Raw genomic sequence first — 18,841 nt, 5'->3', positions numbered from 1 at the left:
AGATCATTCTCCCCCACCACTTTTATGGAACCTATAATTTTAGGGTTGGAAAGGACCCCAAGGGTCTCCTGCCTCTCCGTGCTCCATTACATGAGGGACACGGCTGGCGCTGTGGTCTAAAGCAGTGAGCCCCTTGTGCTTGCTGATTACAAGGTTGGCAGTTCAAATCTGTGTGACAGGATGAGCTCCCGTTGCTCTGTCCCAGCTTCTGCCAACCTAGCAGTTTGAAAGCATGCCAGTGCAAGTAGATAAATAGGTATTGCTGCAGTGGGAAGGTAAACACTGTTTCCATGCACTCTGGCACTCATCATGGTGTTCAGTTGCACCAGAATATATATATATTTATATCCCACACTCCCCAGCTAAGACCGGGCTCAGGGCGGCTAACAACCAATAATAAAAACAAGTTGATTAAAATACAATTTAAAAGATTAAGATACAACATTAAAACAATTAGGGAGCAATCTCTTCATAGGAGGAGAAAGGAAAAAGAAAGAGGGGGAAGGAATCAAACTTATTCTGAGCCAAAGGCCACATGGAACAACTCTGTCTTAAAGGCCCTGCGGAAAGAGATCAGATCCCGCAGGGCCCTGGTCTCAGGAAACAGAGCATTCCACCAGGCTGGAGCCAGTGTTGTGAAGGCCCTGGCTCTGGTTGAGGCTAATCTAACTTCCTTAGGGCCCGGGACCTCTAGGGTGTTGCTATATATGGACCTTAAGGTCCTCCGTGGGGAATACCAGGAGAGGCAGTCCCGTAGGTACAAGGGTTCTAGGCGGTGAAGGGCTTTAAAAGTCAAAACCAGCACCTTAAATCTGACCCTGTACTCCGCTGGGAGCCAATGCAGCTGCAATTTATATATATATGGCCATTAGCACCTTATAGGCCAACTAAGTTTGTTCTTGGTATGAGCTTTTGTGTGCATGCACACTTCTTCAGATACACACAAAAGCTCATACCAAGAACAAACTTAGTTGGTCTCTAAGGTGCTACTGGACACATGACCCAGAAAGCTATCTGTGGACAAACACTGGCTCCTTCATCTCCTTCCTTTGACTGGACTTAACCATCCAGAGGTCCTTTACTTTTACCTTTACATGCAGAACATTAGCCAAAGATCAGGTGAGGAAATGAGGATTAATGAAACTAAGTAGGAAATATTGAGAGCCAGGGATGGAGAACACACACACACACACACACACACATTACAGATAGCCTTTGATCCCAGCCCTTCAGCAAATCCAGCCATCACAAACATCTGAGATAAGCGTCACTTTCAAAGAATTCACACCTGGGATCTAGAGTGGGGAAGAACCACGTACACAGACTTGAGCTCTTTGGAGGACCAGGTGAGCTGAAAATGCAAGAAACTGGGACTCATTCACAGAGATTTATGGAATGTGTTCAAGGGAATTAAATGTCCATCTGAAATAAAATGCAGTATTCACAATAAACCTTCTGTTTCCATCATTCTCTTCAGATAAAATGCACAAGGAAATAGAAGATGTCATAGGTTCTGCTCACTCAATCTGCTATCAAGATAAGAAGAAACTGCCCTACACCAATGCTGTGATTCATGAAATGCAGCACTTTAAATATGTCCTTTTTATGGGTTCCCTAGGCAATGTACAAAGGATTTGAAGCTGCGTGGTTTTCTCATTCCCAAGGTATAACTGTGATTCAGCTGCACTCCTGTAGCCCAAGAGCAAAGAGCAGCAGAAGGTTGCATATTGAGAGATGCTGCCAGGCATACAGGAACTTCCTGTCTAGTCAAAAATCTGAAGGGCAAGAGCAGGAGCTCCATCTGCAGACATGTTTCACCACTGGCAAGTGCCATTCCATGGGGCAATTGTGGCTTTCATTTTAAAAGAGGTGGGGGAAATTCCTCTTGTGGTCCTGCCTATTCAGGAAGTTTTTCAAGGTGAAGAATACACCCCCCAATATATATATATATTGTCAGGGAACTGACATCGGAGCTAGAGGCAGAGGGAAGGCTCTCAAATGATGCTGGAGAAGGGACCAGCAGGGAGAGAGGCAGCTCCGCAGATGGGGAAGCAAATCAGCGCAACACCAGGGATATAGAGGGGCTGATGGGGGAATCGGCGAGAGGGTTCCAGGACTCTTCACCGGACACCAGCGGGGAGAGCACGTGTCCTCCGCTACCCACGCCCACCCTGTGCAGAAGACTTCTGCGCAGAGAGAGTAGGAGGAGACTGGGTGTCAAACAACTTTTATGTTGGAAAAGATTTAAGAAACGCCCACTGACGGATTCTGCTAGCGACTGAGGCAGCCACGAAGAGAATGGATGCCCAGACTGAAAGGTTTAGCAAGGCAACAAAGCCTGGAGAGGCGGCAACTTACACATGAGCAACCCATACACTATTACAGCAATCCGTCAGTCCCTGACGTCGCTCGTGCACAGCGACAGGCAGGCAGCATCATGAGCAAAACCGGAGAAGCTGTCACCACCGAGGGAGCAGCTGGAGGCCAAAATCTGGTGGAGAGGAACCGAGATTTGGAACAGCATGTGGCTCTGCTGACAGCGCGGCTGGACGAAAGGCGGTCTCAGGATGCTCAGGTCAGACCCACCCCCGTAGCAAGGAAGGTACCGGGACTGGTACACAAGTTTGGAGGGAAACCCCAGGACTACAGTGCATTCCGAACGGAAATAGAGTACGCTTTGGAACTGCAACAGAATGATTTTGCAGACAATGGGGAGAGGGTTGCCTATATTGTTGGACATCTGCAGGATGGGGCCAGAGATTGGATCAGGCACCTAATGGCAACACAGAATGCCGCCTTGAAAGACCTGAGGAAATTCTTCCAGGCAATGGATGCGATGTATTCCAGTGATGTACAGCAAAGTGTGACTCGGCGGGAACTGATGGGTTGCAAACAGGGGAACCAGTCAGTTAGAGACTACTGGTCACGCTTTGCCATGTTAGTCCACCGGCTCGGGTGGGATTTGGACTCGGAACCTATACAAATGCTGTTCGAGGAGAGGTTGTCCCCAACGGTGAAGGACGAGCTTTCCCGCACCCCCCGCCCGCAGTCGATGGATCAGCTGACCAAGGCTGTGCTTGCGATTGGTGTAAGGCAGTAAGCGCGGGCCCAGGAGAAGTGGGAAGGGAGAGAGCAACGTTACCATGACTACCGCATTCCTGAAATACCAAGGCATCCTTCCCCGCCGGCGGAGCCCATGGAAATAGATGGGGCGCGCGCAGGGGAGATTTCAAACTCCAGTGAGAGATTTCAAACTCGCAAGAGAGAGGGAAAGGATGGGGAAACCACCAAGAAGTGTTTTCTCTGCGGCCAGGACATTTTGCCTGGGTCTGACCGCAAAGAAAGGCCTGGCAAGGTACGGTGGGAGCTCCAGGGGGTGAGGAGGAGATGGTAAAGGAGCAGGGAAATGCCAAAGCTTGGCTGCCACTCAGCGGGCACAGCAGCCAGGCCAGCAACCAATAGAAGTGCCCAAACCAGACCCCCCCCCCCAGGGCGGCTATAGCCATAGAAGTGGTGCTAGAACTCCCAAATGGGCACCCAGTCAAGGTGAAAGGGCTGTTGGATTCAGGCAATTCCTGCAGTTTCTTCAGCAAGGACTTTGCACTAATGCACCAGCTCCACCTGCTGCCCCTGGATTTCCCCTTGCAAGTAACCACCATTGATGGCAGGGAGCTTCTGGGAGGGGAAGTGACGCACCAGACCCCACCAATGAGAATGAGGGTTTCCAGGCACACGGAGACTATCGCCTTTCACGTAGCCTCACTGGCAGGGCCCCCAATAATATTAGGGATGAGCTGGCTAGCACAACATGATCCAGTGGTGGCATGGCGTCAGAGAACGGTCACCTTTGGGTCCGCTTACTGCTTGGAACACTGTCTAGGGGGAGAAACCCAAAGGATGACCGTGGCCAGGGTGGCTGGGATAGCTGTGGAGCCGAAAGGGGAAGTGCCACCACAATATGCTGACGTGCAGGAGGACTTCAGCGAGAAGGAGGCAGATAGACTACCCCCACATAGGCCCTTTGACTGCCAAATCAACTTGCTCCCTGGGGTGCAGCTACCGGTGGGTAAACTGTATGCCATGTCGGACAGGGAGATGAAGGAGTTGCAGGAGTTTATTGACAAGAACCTGAAGAGGGGGTTCATAAGGGAATCAAAGGCGGTGGAGGGCAGTCCGGTGTTCTTTGTGGACAAAAAAGGGACTAACCAGCCCAGATTGGTCGTAGATTTTAGGGCGTTAAATTTGGTATCAGAACCCGTGACCTTCCCAATGCCCAGGATTGACGACATTTTAACACGCGTGATGCAGGGGAAGATTTTTACCAAGCTGGACCTCAGGGGAGCCTACAATTTGATTAGGATGAGGGAGGGGGACGAATGGAAGACCACAATGTTCACCCCCTGAGGGCCTTTGAGTACTTAGTTATGCCATTTGGATTACAGTCAGGCTCCGCCTGTTTTCAAGCTTTCATGCACCACGTGTTGGGGTCCCTGCTGTACAAGAACTGCGTAGCCCTCTTGGACGACGTCTTAATCTATTCAGACAATGAGAAGCAACATGTCAGAGACGTCAGGGGAGTGCTGAAGAGACTGCAGAAGCACCAGTTGTGGGTCAAGCTGGAGAAATGTCAGTTTCACACCAGAGAAGTCGAGTTTTGGGGGTACAAGTTGTCAGACAAAGGCTTAGCGATGGACCCAAGCAAGGTGCAGGCAGTGCTGGAGTGGAAGGCTCCCAAAACCCGGAAGGACGTGCAGAGGTTCCTAGGGTTCAGCAACTTCTACAGGAAGTTCATCAAGAACTTCGCCCACTTGACAGCACCCATCACAGACTGTCTCAGTAGCAAAAGGAAGTTCGCCTGGACAGAGGAGGCCCAACAATCCTTTGAAAAACTGAATAAGGCGTTCGCATCGGAAGAGCAGCTCCTGCACGTGGATCTGGAGAAACCCATGAGGCTAGAGACCGACGCGTCCAACAGAGCCATTGGGGCGGTTCTTTTGCAGCCAGGGAGGAGCAAGCAGGAATGGAGACCGTGTGCCTTCTTCTCAAGAAAGCTGAACAAGTTGGAGCAATGCTATATGGTGTATGACCGCGAACTGCTTACGATCTATGCGGCGTTTCGGCGATGGCGACATCTACTAATAGGGGTGCAGCACAAGATCCAAGTTTGTACAGATCACAAGAACATGGAATACTGGAGGACCGCACGAGTGCTCAACCAGAGACAGATTCGATGGGCACAGGAGTTCTCCAAGTTTTCCTTCGAAATCTGATACAGGCCAGGAGAGGAAAACGTGAGAGCAGATGCTCTCTCCCGGAAACCGGAGTACTTGGAAGGAGAGGGGCCACCGGAGATACGACACATGATCCCCGAGGGCCGATGGGTGTGTGGGGGAACCTTGGTGGGGCAACGAGAACTGGCTGGACTTACTAGAAACGACGTGTTTGCACAAACTAAAATCCAGGAACTCTGAGACGGAAGAGAAACCCGAGGAGGGTTTGAGGAGAAGGAAGGGGTGCTGTACTATAAGGGGGCGCTGTATGTACTGGGGGAGACCCTGAGGGGAAAAGTACTCAAACAACTCCACGACAACCACACAGCGGGGCACTTTGGACAGCACAAAACCATGATGCTCGTCACCAGGCAGTTCTGGTGGCCCAGGGTGAGGGTGGATGTATGGGAATATGTACGTGGTTGTGACCGCTGCCAAAGGGCAAAGGGGGAGCGGACCGCCCCAGCCGGATTACTGGAACCCTTACCCACGCTGGGGAAACCTTGGGAGGTTGTATCCATTGATTTTATGACCGATTTGCCCAAGTCCCGGGAGAAGACAGCGGTCATGGTAGTGGTCGATCTACTAACAAAAATGTGCCATTTTATAGCTTGCTCATATGCGGTCACGGCAGAGGAAACAGCCAGGTTGTTTGTAGATCACATCTTCCTGTTACCGCGGGAAACAATTTACTTCCCGTTTCTGGAGGAAGCTCGTGAGCTTGCTGCAGGTCGAAGTGGGCTTCTCAACGGCGAGACACCCGGAAACCAACGGGCAAGCAGAAAGAGCGAACAGTATTCTCCAGCAATACCTACGCTGCTACGTCAGCGAGAGGCAGAACGATTGGGTAGAAAAACTAGCGCTGGCTGAATTTGCGTACAATAAAGCTGAACATGTGTCAACGGGAATGAGCCCGTTCATGGCCAATTATGGGTGTCACCCCAGGGCCTTCCCAGGGAGTCGGGAGGAAGGTTGGAGTGTACCGGCAGCAGAGCAGTTTGTGGAAGAAATGGAAGCCCTGCACCAGCAACTTAAGATGAACTTGGAGCGGGCCAAGGAAATTTACAAGAGGCAGGAGACAAGCACCGTAGGGAAGGGGAGACCATATGGGTGGGAGATCGGGTGTGGTTGTCAACCCAAGGGTTACCTTTTAAGGGGGGGGTAAAAGACGTTGCAACCCAGTGGGCTGGGACCGTTTGAGATAACACAGCAGGAGAACCCCGTGGCATTCAAGCTCAAATTGCCAGACAGCATGAAGATACACCCGGTGTTCCATAGCTCCCTACTCTCACCGTACAGGGAAGGAAGGCGATTCCCGGAGCAAGAGGAAGAAGTCACCAGACACCCGCAGGTAGAAGAGCGGGAGCACCACAACTTGGCCACGGAAATACTTGATTCAAGGTGGCGAGGATGCCAGGTGGAGTACTTGGTGGCTTGGGAGGGAGAACCCGGGTCGCAAAACACGTGGGTTCCCGCGGAGGCAATCACTGACGGGTATCTGGTGGAGGAATTCCACTGCCTGTTCCCGGACAAACCCAAACCACTAGTGAGATTCTGGGAGGAGCAATTTGGAACCACAGACGATGAAGAGGATTTTGTGGGGTTTTCTGTCTCCGAAGGGGAGGGAGAAGAGGCTTCGGAGGAAGAAGAATCAGACTGGGAGGCCCACCCCGCGGGAAGGGATCAGAGAGGGTGGGAAGCGGGTTTTGAATCCTCGGAGGATGGCGACAGCTCCTTCCGGGGGTTCCCCGCATCGTCGGCCGAAGAAAGGGTCGAAGTTGGGTCAACAGGTCGGGCCGGGGGTGGAGGGGGTCCGGGGGGGGAGGTGGCTGTCAGGGAACTGACATCGGAGCTAGAGGCGGAGGGAAGGCTCTCAAATGATGCTGGAGAAGGGCTGGAGAAGGAGGAGACTGTGTGTCAAACAACTTTTATGTTGGGAAAGATTTAAGAAACGCCGACTGACGCATTCTGCTAGCGACTGAGGCAGCCACAAAGTGAAGGGCTGCCCAGACTGAAAGGTTTAGCAAGGCAACAAAGCCTTGAGAGGTGGCAACTTACGCACGAGCAACCCATACACATTACATATATATATATAAAATCACATGTCTCTGCAATGATTAGTCTTGGAATGGTGTGGGACAATCCAGAAATGTTTTGATCTGAATGCATTCCAAGTCACTTGTTTCTTATTTGCAGGGGACTATTACTGTTCCCAATCTACGCTCTGTTCTTCTTGATCCCACACAATGGGAGACACCTGAGGAGTTCAACCGAAATCATTTCTTGGACAAGGATGGTCAATTCATGAACCGAGAAGAATATCTGCCATTTGGTCAGGTAAACGCAGAAGTCCAAGCTATGTTGTGATCTGTCGATGTGCTTACTGGTTTGCTTCCAGGAAATGACATCAGCAGCAGCACATGAGGGAGTGGGCCGGAGCAGTAGCAGCGTCTTTCTGGCTGGAGGGGCAGCGCTGGTCAGCAGAATGGGGCAGGGAAGTGGCAAGTTAAGGGCATCTCTGGGTGGGTGGGTTGGGATCCACACATGCACATACACTTATGTGGCCTCCATCTGGACCTCCCTACATTTGCCACCCCTGCCCTGTCCCTGAGAGAGGCAGCACTGCCAGCACCAGGATACTGCTGTTCCCCGTCTCACATCACACTGCAAGCCATCCAACTTCTTTTCAGGCAGCAAGGCTAAGGCTATCTTTTCATGGGGTACTATTTAGCCTGGTTTGAAAGCACACTCAGAACTGATGAAACCATGCCACTTCCTTACTTCTCCTACTCTGAAATCAAAAGAATATTATTCCTGCAGAAATTCAGCAGACATCATCACTGCTAACTTACAAATTCTCCAAAGGTCAGATTCACGTGCTTTTCCATACAGCATTCAGAAATCTAGTTCCTACCAATGTGAGGTAAGTCTGACAGGAAAATTACTTTATGCTCTTAACCCCTTTCTGCATTGCTGATTTGGACAGTTGACAAAAGTTTTCCTTTCATTTTTTTTAAGTCAAGTTTTATTGAAAGTTTTATATATGAGACACAATAAACATCTTGCCAATCTAAAAAGGGAAATAGAAAAAAGATGAGGAAAGGAAGAAAAGAAAGAAAAGAAGAAAAGCAAATTACCTCTATCAAAATTAAATATTCACCCTTATTCTACATACAGAAAAGTGAGTCCTCCCGGCTCCCACTTGGGACCTAGACCCTCTTTCCCCAGTTTCTAGCCCTTCATTTTCAGTCTATCCCCTTCCTCAGTGTATCTTCCTTGATATGAGATAGGGAACTTCAAACAAAACATAAGTATAACAAGAAGAAAGAAAGGTTAGCACGGACCAGGCTTGGAAAATTGACAGCAGCCTTGATGATTTCGCTATCCCATCTATGTCTAGTTTGCCAAAGTATTAAGGAGAATGTTTATAACTACAAAGCAATGAACATGGGAAAGTAAATTCTTGCTCACTTGCTGTCTTTCACTTGTCCCATCCTCAGGGTCTCGCATATGTTTGGGAATGCAGCTGGCAAAGATCGAAATATTCATCTTCCTGACCAGCCTGCTGAGGCCATTCAGCTTCCAGCTACCAGAAGGGGTCAAAGAACTCAGTAAAGAGGCTACAATAGGGACTACAGCACATCCCCATCCTTATAAACTCTGTGCTGTTCCCCGTTGCACACATAAGAAAATATGAAAATATTAGGGGCTGCACCCCTGCTTCCTGCACTTGGTGACCCCTTGGCCACTCCTGACACATGAACCCCCTAGCATTTCCCCTTCTCTTCCCATCTCATCCCATGCAACTACTGAGGTCTCTTTTCACCTTTGCAGCTCCATTTCTGAAGCCACTTCTCTCTTATCTTCTGCAGCTCTGCTTTGCATCCATTTTCCCCTTCACCCCATCTTCTCCATTTCTTCAGGTCCTTTCATGCCCTTGTTTGCATCTTCATCCCTATCCCCATGCCTCCTTACTCCCTCCTTTTTGACAACTTCCTTTGCACCCCCATTCTTACTCTCACACCCTTTCCCCCTCCCCTCTACTTTCCTCAAATCTCCCTTACACACACATTCACACACCTCCTTCTCTTTCCTGCTTCTGTAGCCCCCTTTCAACACACACTCCATGCTATGTTATTGTATCTTTAAGACGAGTAGACTACTAAGAGCAGGACTGTCAGTTTGTCCAGTTGAAGAAGGTTAAGTTCCGTTGATGGATACTGTACGTGTATGCTTGTTAATAAAATATCTCTTCTAAATCAGTACATTGAACCCAGAACTTCATGTTGAGGACCACACCAGGTATCAGGAGTGAAATAGGTTGTGCGAAGTCAATATGGAATATTTGAAGGCTTCACATCCTTTATCACAGCTAAGAAATGAAAGAGGGAGAAGCTTAAAATAGACGTTCCCCTGACTTTCACTATCCTTTTTTCTTTTTCTTTTAAAATAATTTTTACGTGGTTTTACCAATATAAAATTATAGTAATACCGCAACACACATCCACAAGTAAGATTCCTCCAAATCTCTAGACTTTCCACCTTCCCCTCCATGGGTTCTGTTATTAAACCTTTTCTACTGCATCTTTATCTGTAATCCATGTTTTTTATATGCCTGTTGTCTTTGTCCATGGAGTTTTCTTGGCAGGGATACTGGAGTGGCTTGACGGTTCCTCCTTCCAAATAGCAGGGGAGAGAAGGCAAGCAAAATGCAAGGGAGATAGAGAAAGATACAGGAAATTGAATGCAGATTTCCAAAAAATAGCAAGGAGAGACAAGAAGGCCTTCTTAAACAAGCAATGCAAAGAAATAGAGGAAAACAACAGAATGTGAAGAACGAGAGATCTGTTCAAGAAAATTGGAGATATGAAAGGAACATTTCATTCAAAGATTACCATAATAAAGGACAAAAGTGGTAAGGACCTAACAGAAGCAGAAGACATCAAGAAGAGGTGGCAAGAATACACAGAGGTAAAGATATGGATGTCTCGTACACCCCAGGTAGTGTGGTTGCTGACCTTGAGCCAGACATCCTGGAGAGTGAAGTCAAATGGGCCTTAGAAAGCACTGCAAATAACAAGGCCAGTGGAAGTGATGATATTCCAGCTGAACTATTCAAAATTTTAAAAGATGATGCTGTTAAGGTGCTACACTCAATATGCCAGCAAGTTTGGAAAACTCAGCAGTGGCCAGAGGATTGGAGAAGATCAGTCTACATCCCAATCCCAAAGAAGGGCAGTGCTAAAGAATGCTCCAACTACCGCACAATCGCACTCATTTCACATGCTAGCAAGGTTATGCTTAAAATTCTACAAGGAAGGCTCAAGCAGTATGTGGACAGAGAACTCCCAGAAGTGCAAGCTGGATTTAGAAGAGGCAGAGGAACCAGAGACCAAATTGCAAACATGCGCTGGATTATGGAGAAAGCTAGAGAGTTCCAGAAAGACATCTACTTCTGCTTCAGTGACTATGCAAAAGCCTTTGACTGTGTCAACCACAGCAAACTATGGCAAGTTCTTAAAGAAATGGGAGTGCCTGATCTCCTCATCTGTCTCCAGAGAAATCTCTATGTGGGACAAGAAGCTACAGTTAGAACTGGATATGCAACAACTGATTGGTTCAAAATTGGGAAAGGAGTACGGCAAGGCTGTATATTGTCTCCCTGCTTATTTAACTTATATGCAGAATTCATCATGCGAAAGGCCGGGCTAATTGAATCCCAAGCCGGAGTTAAGATCGCCGGAAGTAATATCAACAACCTCAGATATGCAGATGGCACAACCTTGATGGCAGAAAGTGAGGAGGAATTAAAGAACCTTTTAATGAGGGTGAAAGAGGAGAGCGCAAAATATGATCTGAAGCTCAACATCAAAAAAACGAAGATCATGGCCACTGGTCCCATCACCTCCTGGCAAATAGAAGGGCAAGAAATGGAGGCAGTGAGAGATTTTACTTTCTTGGGCTCAATGATCACTGCAGATGGTGACAGCAGTCACGAAATTAAAAGACTCCTGCTCCTTGGGAGAAAGGCGATGGCAAACCTAGACAGCATCTTAAAAAGCAGAGACATCACCTTACCAACAAAGGTCCATATAGTTAAAGCCTTGGTTTTCCCAGTAGTGATGTATGGAAGTGAGAGCTGGACCATCAAGAAGGCTGATTGCCGAAGAATTGATGCTTTTGAATAATGGTGCTGGAGGAGACTCTTGAGAGTCCCACGGACTGCAAGAAGATCAAACGTATCCATTCTTAAGGAAATCAACCCTGAGTGCTCACTGGAAGGACAGATCGTGAAGCTGAGGCTCCAATACTTTGGCCACCTCATGAGAAGAGAAGACTCCCTGGAAAAGACCCTGATGTTGGGAAAGATGGAGGGCACAAGGAGAAGGGGACAACAGAGGACGAGATGGTTGGACGGTGTTCTCGAAGCTACAAACATGAGTCTGACCAAGCTGCGGGAGGCAGTGGAAGACAGGAGTGCCTGGCGTGCTCTGGTCCATGGGGTCACGAAGAGTCGGACACGACTAAACGACTAAACAACAACAATAATGTTTTTTATAACTCCATTGTCTCCATAGTTCTCGTTACATTACAAGTGTTATTGCAATCCTGCTAATGTTTTCGACTGCTTACAGTAGTCTCCAAGATAAATTATACATTTTTCCAATTCCGTATTGAAGTTTTGGTCTTCTTGGTTGCTGAGCTTTGCAGTCAATTTTCCCATTTCGGCATAGTCCAACAGTTTAATTTGGCATTCTTCTCTATTAGGGACTTTATCTTCTTTCTAACTCTGGGCTAACAGCATTTGTGCAGCTGTTGTTGCATACATAAAAAAGTTTATTTAAAAAACTAGAGGCTTTTCTATAAAAATCCAGTGTAAAAACAGCTGCATGAGGTTTTTGGGAAGTATCCAGCTTTTGGGGAGACCGTTCCAAGGGAGACTGTTACACTGTCAAACAGCCCTTGCTGTCAGAAAGTTTTTCTGTGCATTTATTTCAGAATCTTCTTTCTTGTAACATGAAGCCACTGGATTGAGTTCTACCCTGCAAAGCAGGATTGGATCAATACACATCAAATAAGTGTTTCAGATAAACGCGTTGTAAACTTCATACAGGGAAGTTCCATTGGCAAAACAGCTGTGTGAGGGTTTTTTTTGGAAGTACCCAGCTTTTTGTTACACCCTTAGCTTTCTCTCCATGAGAAGCATCAAAGGGATGAAGGGGAGGGTTCTGAGCCCAGAATTGTGTTTAGAAAAGCTCACAAGATGCCCTAAGCAAGCAGTCAGAACTTCCCCTCCCCTGAAGACATTTGAACTGTAACTATGTACAGTGGTACCTCGGGAACTTAATTCATTCTGGAGGGCCACTCTTAACCTGAAACTGTTCTTAACCTGAAGAACAACTTTAGCTAATGGGGCCTCCTGCTGCCGCCGTGCTACCAGAGCATGATTTCTGTTCCCATCCTGAAGCAAAGTTCTTAACCCGAGGTTCTATTTCTGGGTTAGTGGTGGCTGTAACCTGAAGCATCTGTAACCTGAAGCATCTGTAACCCAAGATACCACTGCATGTGCATACAGGAGGGGGAAAGCCAGAGTACTGATCCAGAAACTGAATAGTGAAAAGCTTGTGAAAAGCACTGAGACACCACTTAGTTTTTCCACTTCCCTGTCTTCTGTTATAAGAACAAAACTGCTCCTTTTCCCTTATGGGGTACCTAAGAGCTAATATATAGAGTCCTTTTGTAGGCTCTCTTTCGGTAGGAGAAAAATAACAGAGGCAAGCCAGAGAATATTGAGAAACAAAGCAGCTAGTAAGCCTGATCTTTATTAAGGTGCTCACAACCACAACAGGCTGACCCTATCGATATCTTAAATGAGCCCTTGAGACAGGATTTGTGAGCAAAGAGACAATAGGGAGGTTTTTTCCCATTTCCTCCCTCCTTGCAGAGAAATATTTCACTTGGAAAATTTCACCAATGAAAGTCCTTTTTGGAAAAAAGCAAACATTTAATGAAATGTAAAAAAAGAAGAAGTAAAATTTAATGATACAGATAGGTAGCCGTGTTGGTCTGCCATTATCAAAATAAAAAAATTCCTTCCAGTAGCACCTTAAAGACCAACTAAGTTAGTTCTTGGTATGAGCTTTCATGTGCATACACACTTCTTCAGATACACTGAAACAGGAAAAATTTAATGAACTGAACTTTGAAACAAAGTTGTGCCAGGAAGTTCAACAGACATGGATCAAGGGGTAAATCTGTATAAACATCCTGTACAGTGCTGAGTTTAAGTTGCTGGTTTTGGGATTGACTTCAAAATTTCCTTGCCGTTTTCTAGCACCACTTGTGGGGCATGACTGAGCCCATAACCTTTGTTAGCTATTTGTGATAATAAAAAAGCCTTACTCAAATAGTTGAAGATAAATCTTTGTAGGCAAACTAAGGCCCAGGAGCCGGAGCCGGCCCAATCACGTTCTAATCCGGCCCACGGATGGTCCTGGAATCAGCGTGTTTTTACATGAGTGGAATGTGTCCTTTTATTTAACATGCATCTCTGGGTTATTTATGGGGCATAGGAATTTGTTCATTATTTTTTCCCCTTCAAAATATAGTCCAGCCCCCCACAAGGTCTGAGGGACAGTGGACTGGCCCTCTGCTGAAAAAGATTGCCGACCCCTGATCCATGACTTATTCCACTCCTCCAACATCACAACTCCACCATCTGACTGTTTCAATCCTCCAGACACCTTTTCTGAAGGACTTCCTCATTACACCATCTGTTGCCTCCAGCTCCACCATTTCATCCTTCACTTTCCATTTCATTCTTCTGTTTTGTTAGCTTTTGGGTGGTTGCTTATAAGCCCATCTCTGCTGTTTCTCTATGTTACTACACACACACACACAGAGGGAGAGAGAGAGAGAGAGAGAGAGAGAGAGAGAGAGAGAGAGAGAGCGAGAAGTGAGGTCACAGGGAACCAGGCTGAGGGCCTTCTCAGTAGTGGTGCCCGCCCTGTGGAATACCCTCCCATCAGTTGTCAAGGAAATAAACAACTATCCAACTTTTAGAAGAAATCTGAAAGCAGCCCTGAAACACAGCCAGATGGGCGGGGTAGAAATATTAAATTATTATTTTTTCCTCGGGGGATGCAGAGGTATGCATACTCCTAAACATTTTCTGATTCTTTGTACTTTTGCCCATTTACTGTATTGATTTTTCCCAATTTTCTTGAGTCAAAATGAGAGTACTCATAAACATTTTTTTTTAAAAAAGAAAATAAGCACTGGTTATTTTGTTCAGTATGGGACGTGGGTGGCACTGTGGGTTAAACCACAGAGCCTAGGACTTGCCGATCAGAAGGTCAGCGGTTTGAATCCCTGTGACAGGGTGCGCTCCCGTTGCTCGGTCCCAGCTCCTGCCAGCCTAGCAGTTCAAAGCACATCAAAGTGCAAGTAGATAAGTAGCTACTGCTCAGGAAGGTAAATGGCGTTTCCGTGTGCTGCTCTGGTTCGCCAGAAGTGGCTTAGTCCTGGTGGCCACATAACCTGGAAGCTGTACGCCGGCTTCCTCGGCCAATAAAATGAGATGAGCGCCGCAACCCCAGAGTCAGTCAAGACTGGACCTAATGGTCAGGGGCCCCTTTACCCTTTACTATTTTGCTCAGTGTTCTTCCATCCCTCCATTATTCTAGGGTCTGCTACATTTTAAAGCCTCAGCTTTCCTCCATCTCCATTTTACTCAAAACTTCTGCCATTGAAGGAAAGGAGAGTGGAAGTCAGGGGAACATCTGTTTTAAACTTCTCCCGTTCTTTAACTGTGATAAAGGATGTGAAGCCTTCAAATATTCCATATTGCCTCCACACAATGTATTTCACTCCTGATACATTGTGTGGTCCTCAACATGAAGTTCCGGGTTCAACTTACTGATTTAGAAGAGATATTTTATTAACAAGCACACATGTACAGTATCCATCAAAGAAACTTAGTCTTCTTCAACTGGAGAAGCTGACAGTCTTGCTCTTAGGAGTCTACTCATCTTAAAGATTCAATAACATTTCTCAGCATGGGGAGTGGTGTTGTAAGGAGGCAGGAGAAGAGGGAGGGAGGAGGAGGTGTGGGAATGTGTATGTTAGGGAGATTTGATAAAAGTAAGGGGGAGGGGGAGGAGAAAAGGGAGCAAGAGCAAGAATGGGGATGCAAAGGAAGTTGTCAAAAAGGAGGGAGTAAGGAGGCATTGGGAGAGGGATGAAGATGAAAGCAGGGGCATGAAAGGGCCTGAAGAAAAGGAGGAGATGCGGTGAAGAGGGAAATGGATGCAAAGCAGAGCTGCAGAAGATAAGAGAGAAGTGGCTTCAGAAATGGAGCTGCGAAGGTGAAAAGAGACCTCAGTAGTTGCATGGGATGAGATGGGAAGAGAAGGGGAAATGCTAGGGGGTTCATGTGTCAGGAGTGGCCAAGGGGTCACCAAGTGCAGGAAGCAGGGGTGCAGCCCCTAATATTTTCTTTTTTTTTAAATGATATTTATTAAAGTTTCCAATTTTTAACAAACAAAAAGAAAAAACCAACATAAAAATATTTAAAACACATGAATTTCACAACTTATTTTCTTGTAACTTGTTTCCCCGACCTCCTCATACCTCCCCTCCTTGCATACCCAGTTTGAATTGTTTATACAGCAAATCCTTATCTCAACCTCTTAAATTATTATAGCTTTAAATTCTTACTTACAAAAAGAAAATCATTTTATCATAATTACAGCTTGAAACCCCTTAAGTTCAATCCAACACCATTCAACATTCCTTAATTTTACAATATTTTTGTAGATAGTCCTTAAATTTTTTACAATCTTCTTCTGCCGACTCTTCTCCCTGGTCACGGATTCTGACCGTCATTTCTGCCAGTCCCATACAGTCAATCAGCTTTGTCTGTTAATTCTTCCAAGGTGGGTAGGTCTTGTGTCTTCCAATACTTTGCAATAAGTATTCTTGCTGCTGTTGTAGCGTACATAAAAAAAGTTCTATCCTTCTTTAGCACCAATTGGCCGACCATGCCCAGGAGAAAGGCCTCTGGTTTCTACTTTCCTATTTTCTTATGTGTTGCAGCGGGGAACTGCACAGAGTTTATAAGGATGGGGATGTGTTGTAACCCCTAATGTAGCCTCTTGATTGAGTTCTTTGACTCCTTCTGGCAGCTGAAAACTGAATGCCCTCAGCAGGCTGGTCAGGAAGATGAAGATTTCGATCTTTACCAGCTGCATTCCCAAACAAATGCGAGCCCCTGAAGAGGAGATATGAAGAAGGCAGTAAGTGAGCAAGAATTTACTTTCCAGTGTTCATTGCTTTGTTGCTGTAAACATTCCACATAACCCTTTGGGAAACTAGAAATAGTTAGGCTAGGGAAAACATCAAAGCTGTTATCAATTTCCTAGCCTGGTCAGTGCTAACCTTCCTTTCTTCTTGTTATACTTATGTCATATCAAGAAAGATACAATGAGGAAGGGAATGGAATACAGATGAAGGGGCTGTCAGGAGCTCATCCTACACTCGAGTAGGACCATGGCAGAGACACAAGCCTGACTGGCATGTTCTCTCTTCTTGGTCGTTCATTCTGGAGCTTCAAAAGCTTTCTTCAGCCCGAACATCATAGCAGACATCAGCACACTTAGGGATCTGCAGAATCTTCGCAGCTTGCGTAACAGGCCTCAGCAACTCAGCATTTGGCTAATCTACATTTATTCACTTATAAACACACACGGAGCACTGCAACATGGCTCCCTCTCTCTCTAGCATCAGACAGCAAAGAGAATGAACAAAGGACAATAGTCCCACTTCACAGAACACTGTAACACAAACATCCTGTCTCCGTCACTTCCCACTCTGGAGTGAAAACATACACCGCCATGTGAAAGACAACAGTCCCATGACTGCAGTCATGGATCAGGAATTCTAACATCCTCCCCCAATTCATGCACTGTGTTGCAGTCATCAGTGTAACTGCAGCAACCATAGAGATGTCATACACACAGTATACCCCTGTATCACCTGTTCCACCCTTGGAACTACCTGCAGCTGGATTGGCCTTGGCCCTTACCATCTTGCACTTCTGACCAGTCTTGGCGTCATAGCCCTTCTGACTATCAGGAAGTCTCACACCTGGCTTTGTTGGGACTAGAACCCTAGCCACGTTCCTCTCTGAGGAATCAGTGTTGGCACACACGGCCTCTGGACGTGGTCCAGCTTCCTTCTCCACGAAAACAGTGTCTACCCTTACAGCCTTTGGGCGTGGTTTCCCGTCCCTTGAGGGCAAACCCTGTGCCCCTTTCAAGACTTCAGATTCCTAGACCTGTGTCGAGCCACTAACCACAGCTAAATCTGCAACAGTTGTGTTAGCAAACTCCTGAGCATACCTGGTGGGCATTTCACCCTTTGTAGCTCCTCCTGATCTGCGCACCTGGCGCATCTCCCCCACTGTATCAGTGGAACTTACTTCAGTGTTAGCATCAGCAGCAGACTCTGTATCAGAGCCTTCCACAGTGGGGTAGCCTTGGAAAATACCCTTATTTTCCTCCCATTCTGCACTGCACTCAACATCCCCAGTGAGTAAAATCAGCTTGGCATCAGGCCTCAGTACTATGTACAAGCCTTGCCCCAAGAAGAATCTTTGCTTCCTGCCTCATGTCAGACCCATCCATTTGGCATCCTGGCTTTTTCCGGGTTTATCTTGCCACAGTTCCCATCAGAAACTCTGTCTGAATCCAGGGAAACGCCTTGCAAACGATGCTTGCCGAGCGTATTGCTCTGTGACTTTGGAACCCACATGTCAGATCCATCCATTGGCATCTTGGCTTTTTCCGGGTTTGCCTTGTCATTGTCATCATCACCAATAGGGTGCCTTTGCAAGATACCCATATTGCCTCCCCCTTTTGCTTTGTCCTGAGCACTGGTACACCTGACCATCTTCGTGTCAGGTACTGGGAGACCCATGCACACATCCTGCATGAAAAGAATGGTTATCAGATATAACATCACATGTCTCTCCAACCTTCCCACCACCACCTATGTTAACATCACAACCTAGTAAGAACAAGCCATTTATAATGTCATTTTCGTTCTTCTGGATGGTTGCGTTCTGTTTGTTGCCATAAACAGAACAGCCAGGCTGCATCAGCTGGGCTTCTCAACCTGGAATGAAAAACACGTTAGACATCACAACGTTACAGCTTTTCAGTTCCACGGTCCAGGTGCTGTGCACCTCCAAGGAATCTCCACTCAACTGGTGGATCAGATCCTTCTGTGGCATACACGTGGTGAACCAGTTCCATCTTCCACAAATGTGTGCCTCCACCTCAGAATCTAGCACAAAAGATTCTTGCACCTCTGCACTGGAACAGCCGGTCACCAAATTTGTGCTGAAGTTCTGCATCTCTGGCCTTGCTTCATGTCGCCTGTCAGAAATGCTGCAAGCCTCCCTGACTTCTGGAAGCTGTCCAAACTTCTCACATGAACAACTTTCCACTGCTTCGACCTTAGCAGTGCCACCTGCTGGTTGCAGTGATGCTTGGGATGACATCGTAGCC

At 46.9% G+C, this 18,841-nt stretch overlaps 3 protein-coding genes across 3 annotated transcripts in view; 2 read left to right on the top strand and 1 right to left on the bottom strand.

Moving 5' to 3' along the window:
* LOC309533158 (cytochrome P450 2J2-like) overlaps positions 1 to 18,841 on the top strand; it is a 283,269-nt gene that overhangs the window by 149,175 nt on the left and 115,253 nt on the right. The gene's annotated exons all lie outside the window — the stretch shown is intronic.
* Positions 1 to 18,841, top strand: part of LOC309533176 (cytochrome P450 2J5-like) — a 317,301-nt gene that overhangs the window by 186,085 nt on the left and 112,375 nt on the right. The gene's annotated exons all lie outside the window — the stretch shown is intronic.
* The window catches only part of LOC309533175 (cytochrome P450 2J2-like), a 71,748-nt gene continuing 69,252 nt past the window's right edge, over positions 16,346 to 18,841 (bottom strand). The window contains exon 9 of the mRNA XM_082224386.1: positions 16,346 to 16,542. Coding sequence (XP_082080512.1) covers positions 16,355 to 16,542 — 188 coding nt within the window. The 3' untranslated portion in view covers positions 16,346 to 16,354. The remainder of the gene's footprint in view (positions 16,543 to 18,841) is intronic.

Source organism: Podarcis vaucheri (assembly GCF_965113315.1).
Source record: "Podarcis vaucheri genome assembly, chromosome: 5".
Taxonomy (NCBI): domain Eukaryota; kingdom Metazoa; phylum Chordata; class Lepidosauria; order Squamata; family Lacertidae; genus Podarcis; species Podarcis vaucheri.
The sequence above is the reverse complement of the archived record's forward strand: the minus strand, read 5'-3'. Positions and strand labels throughout refer to the sequence as shown.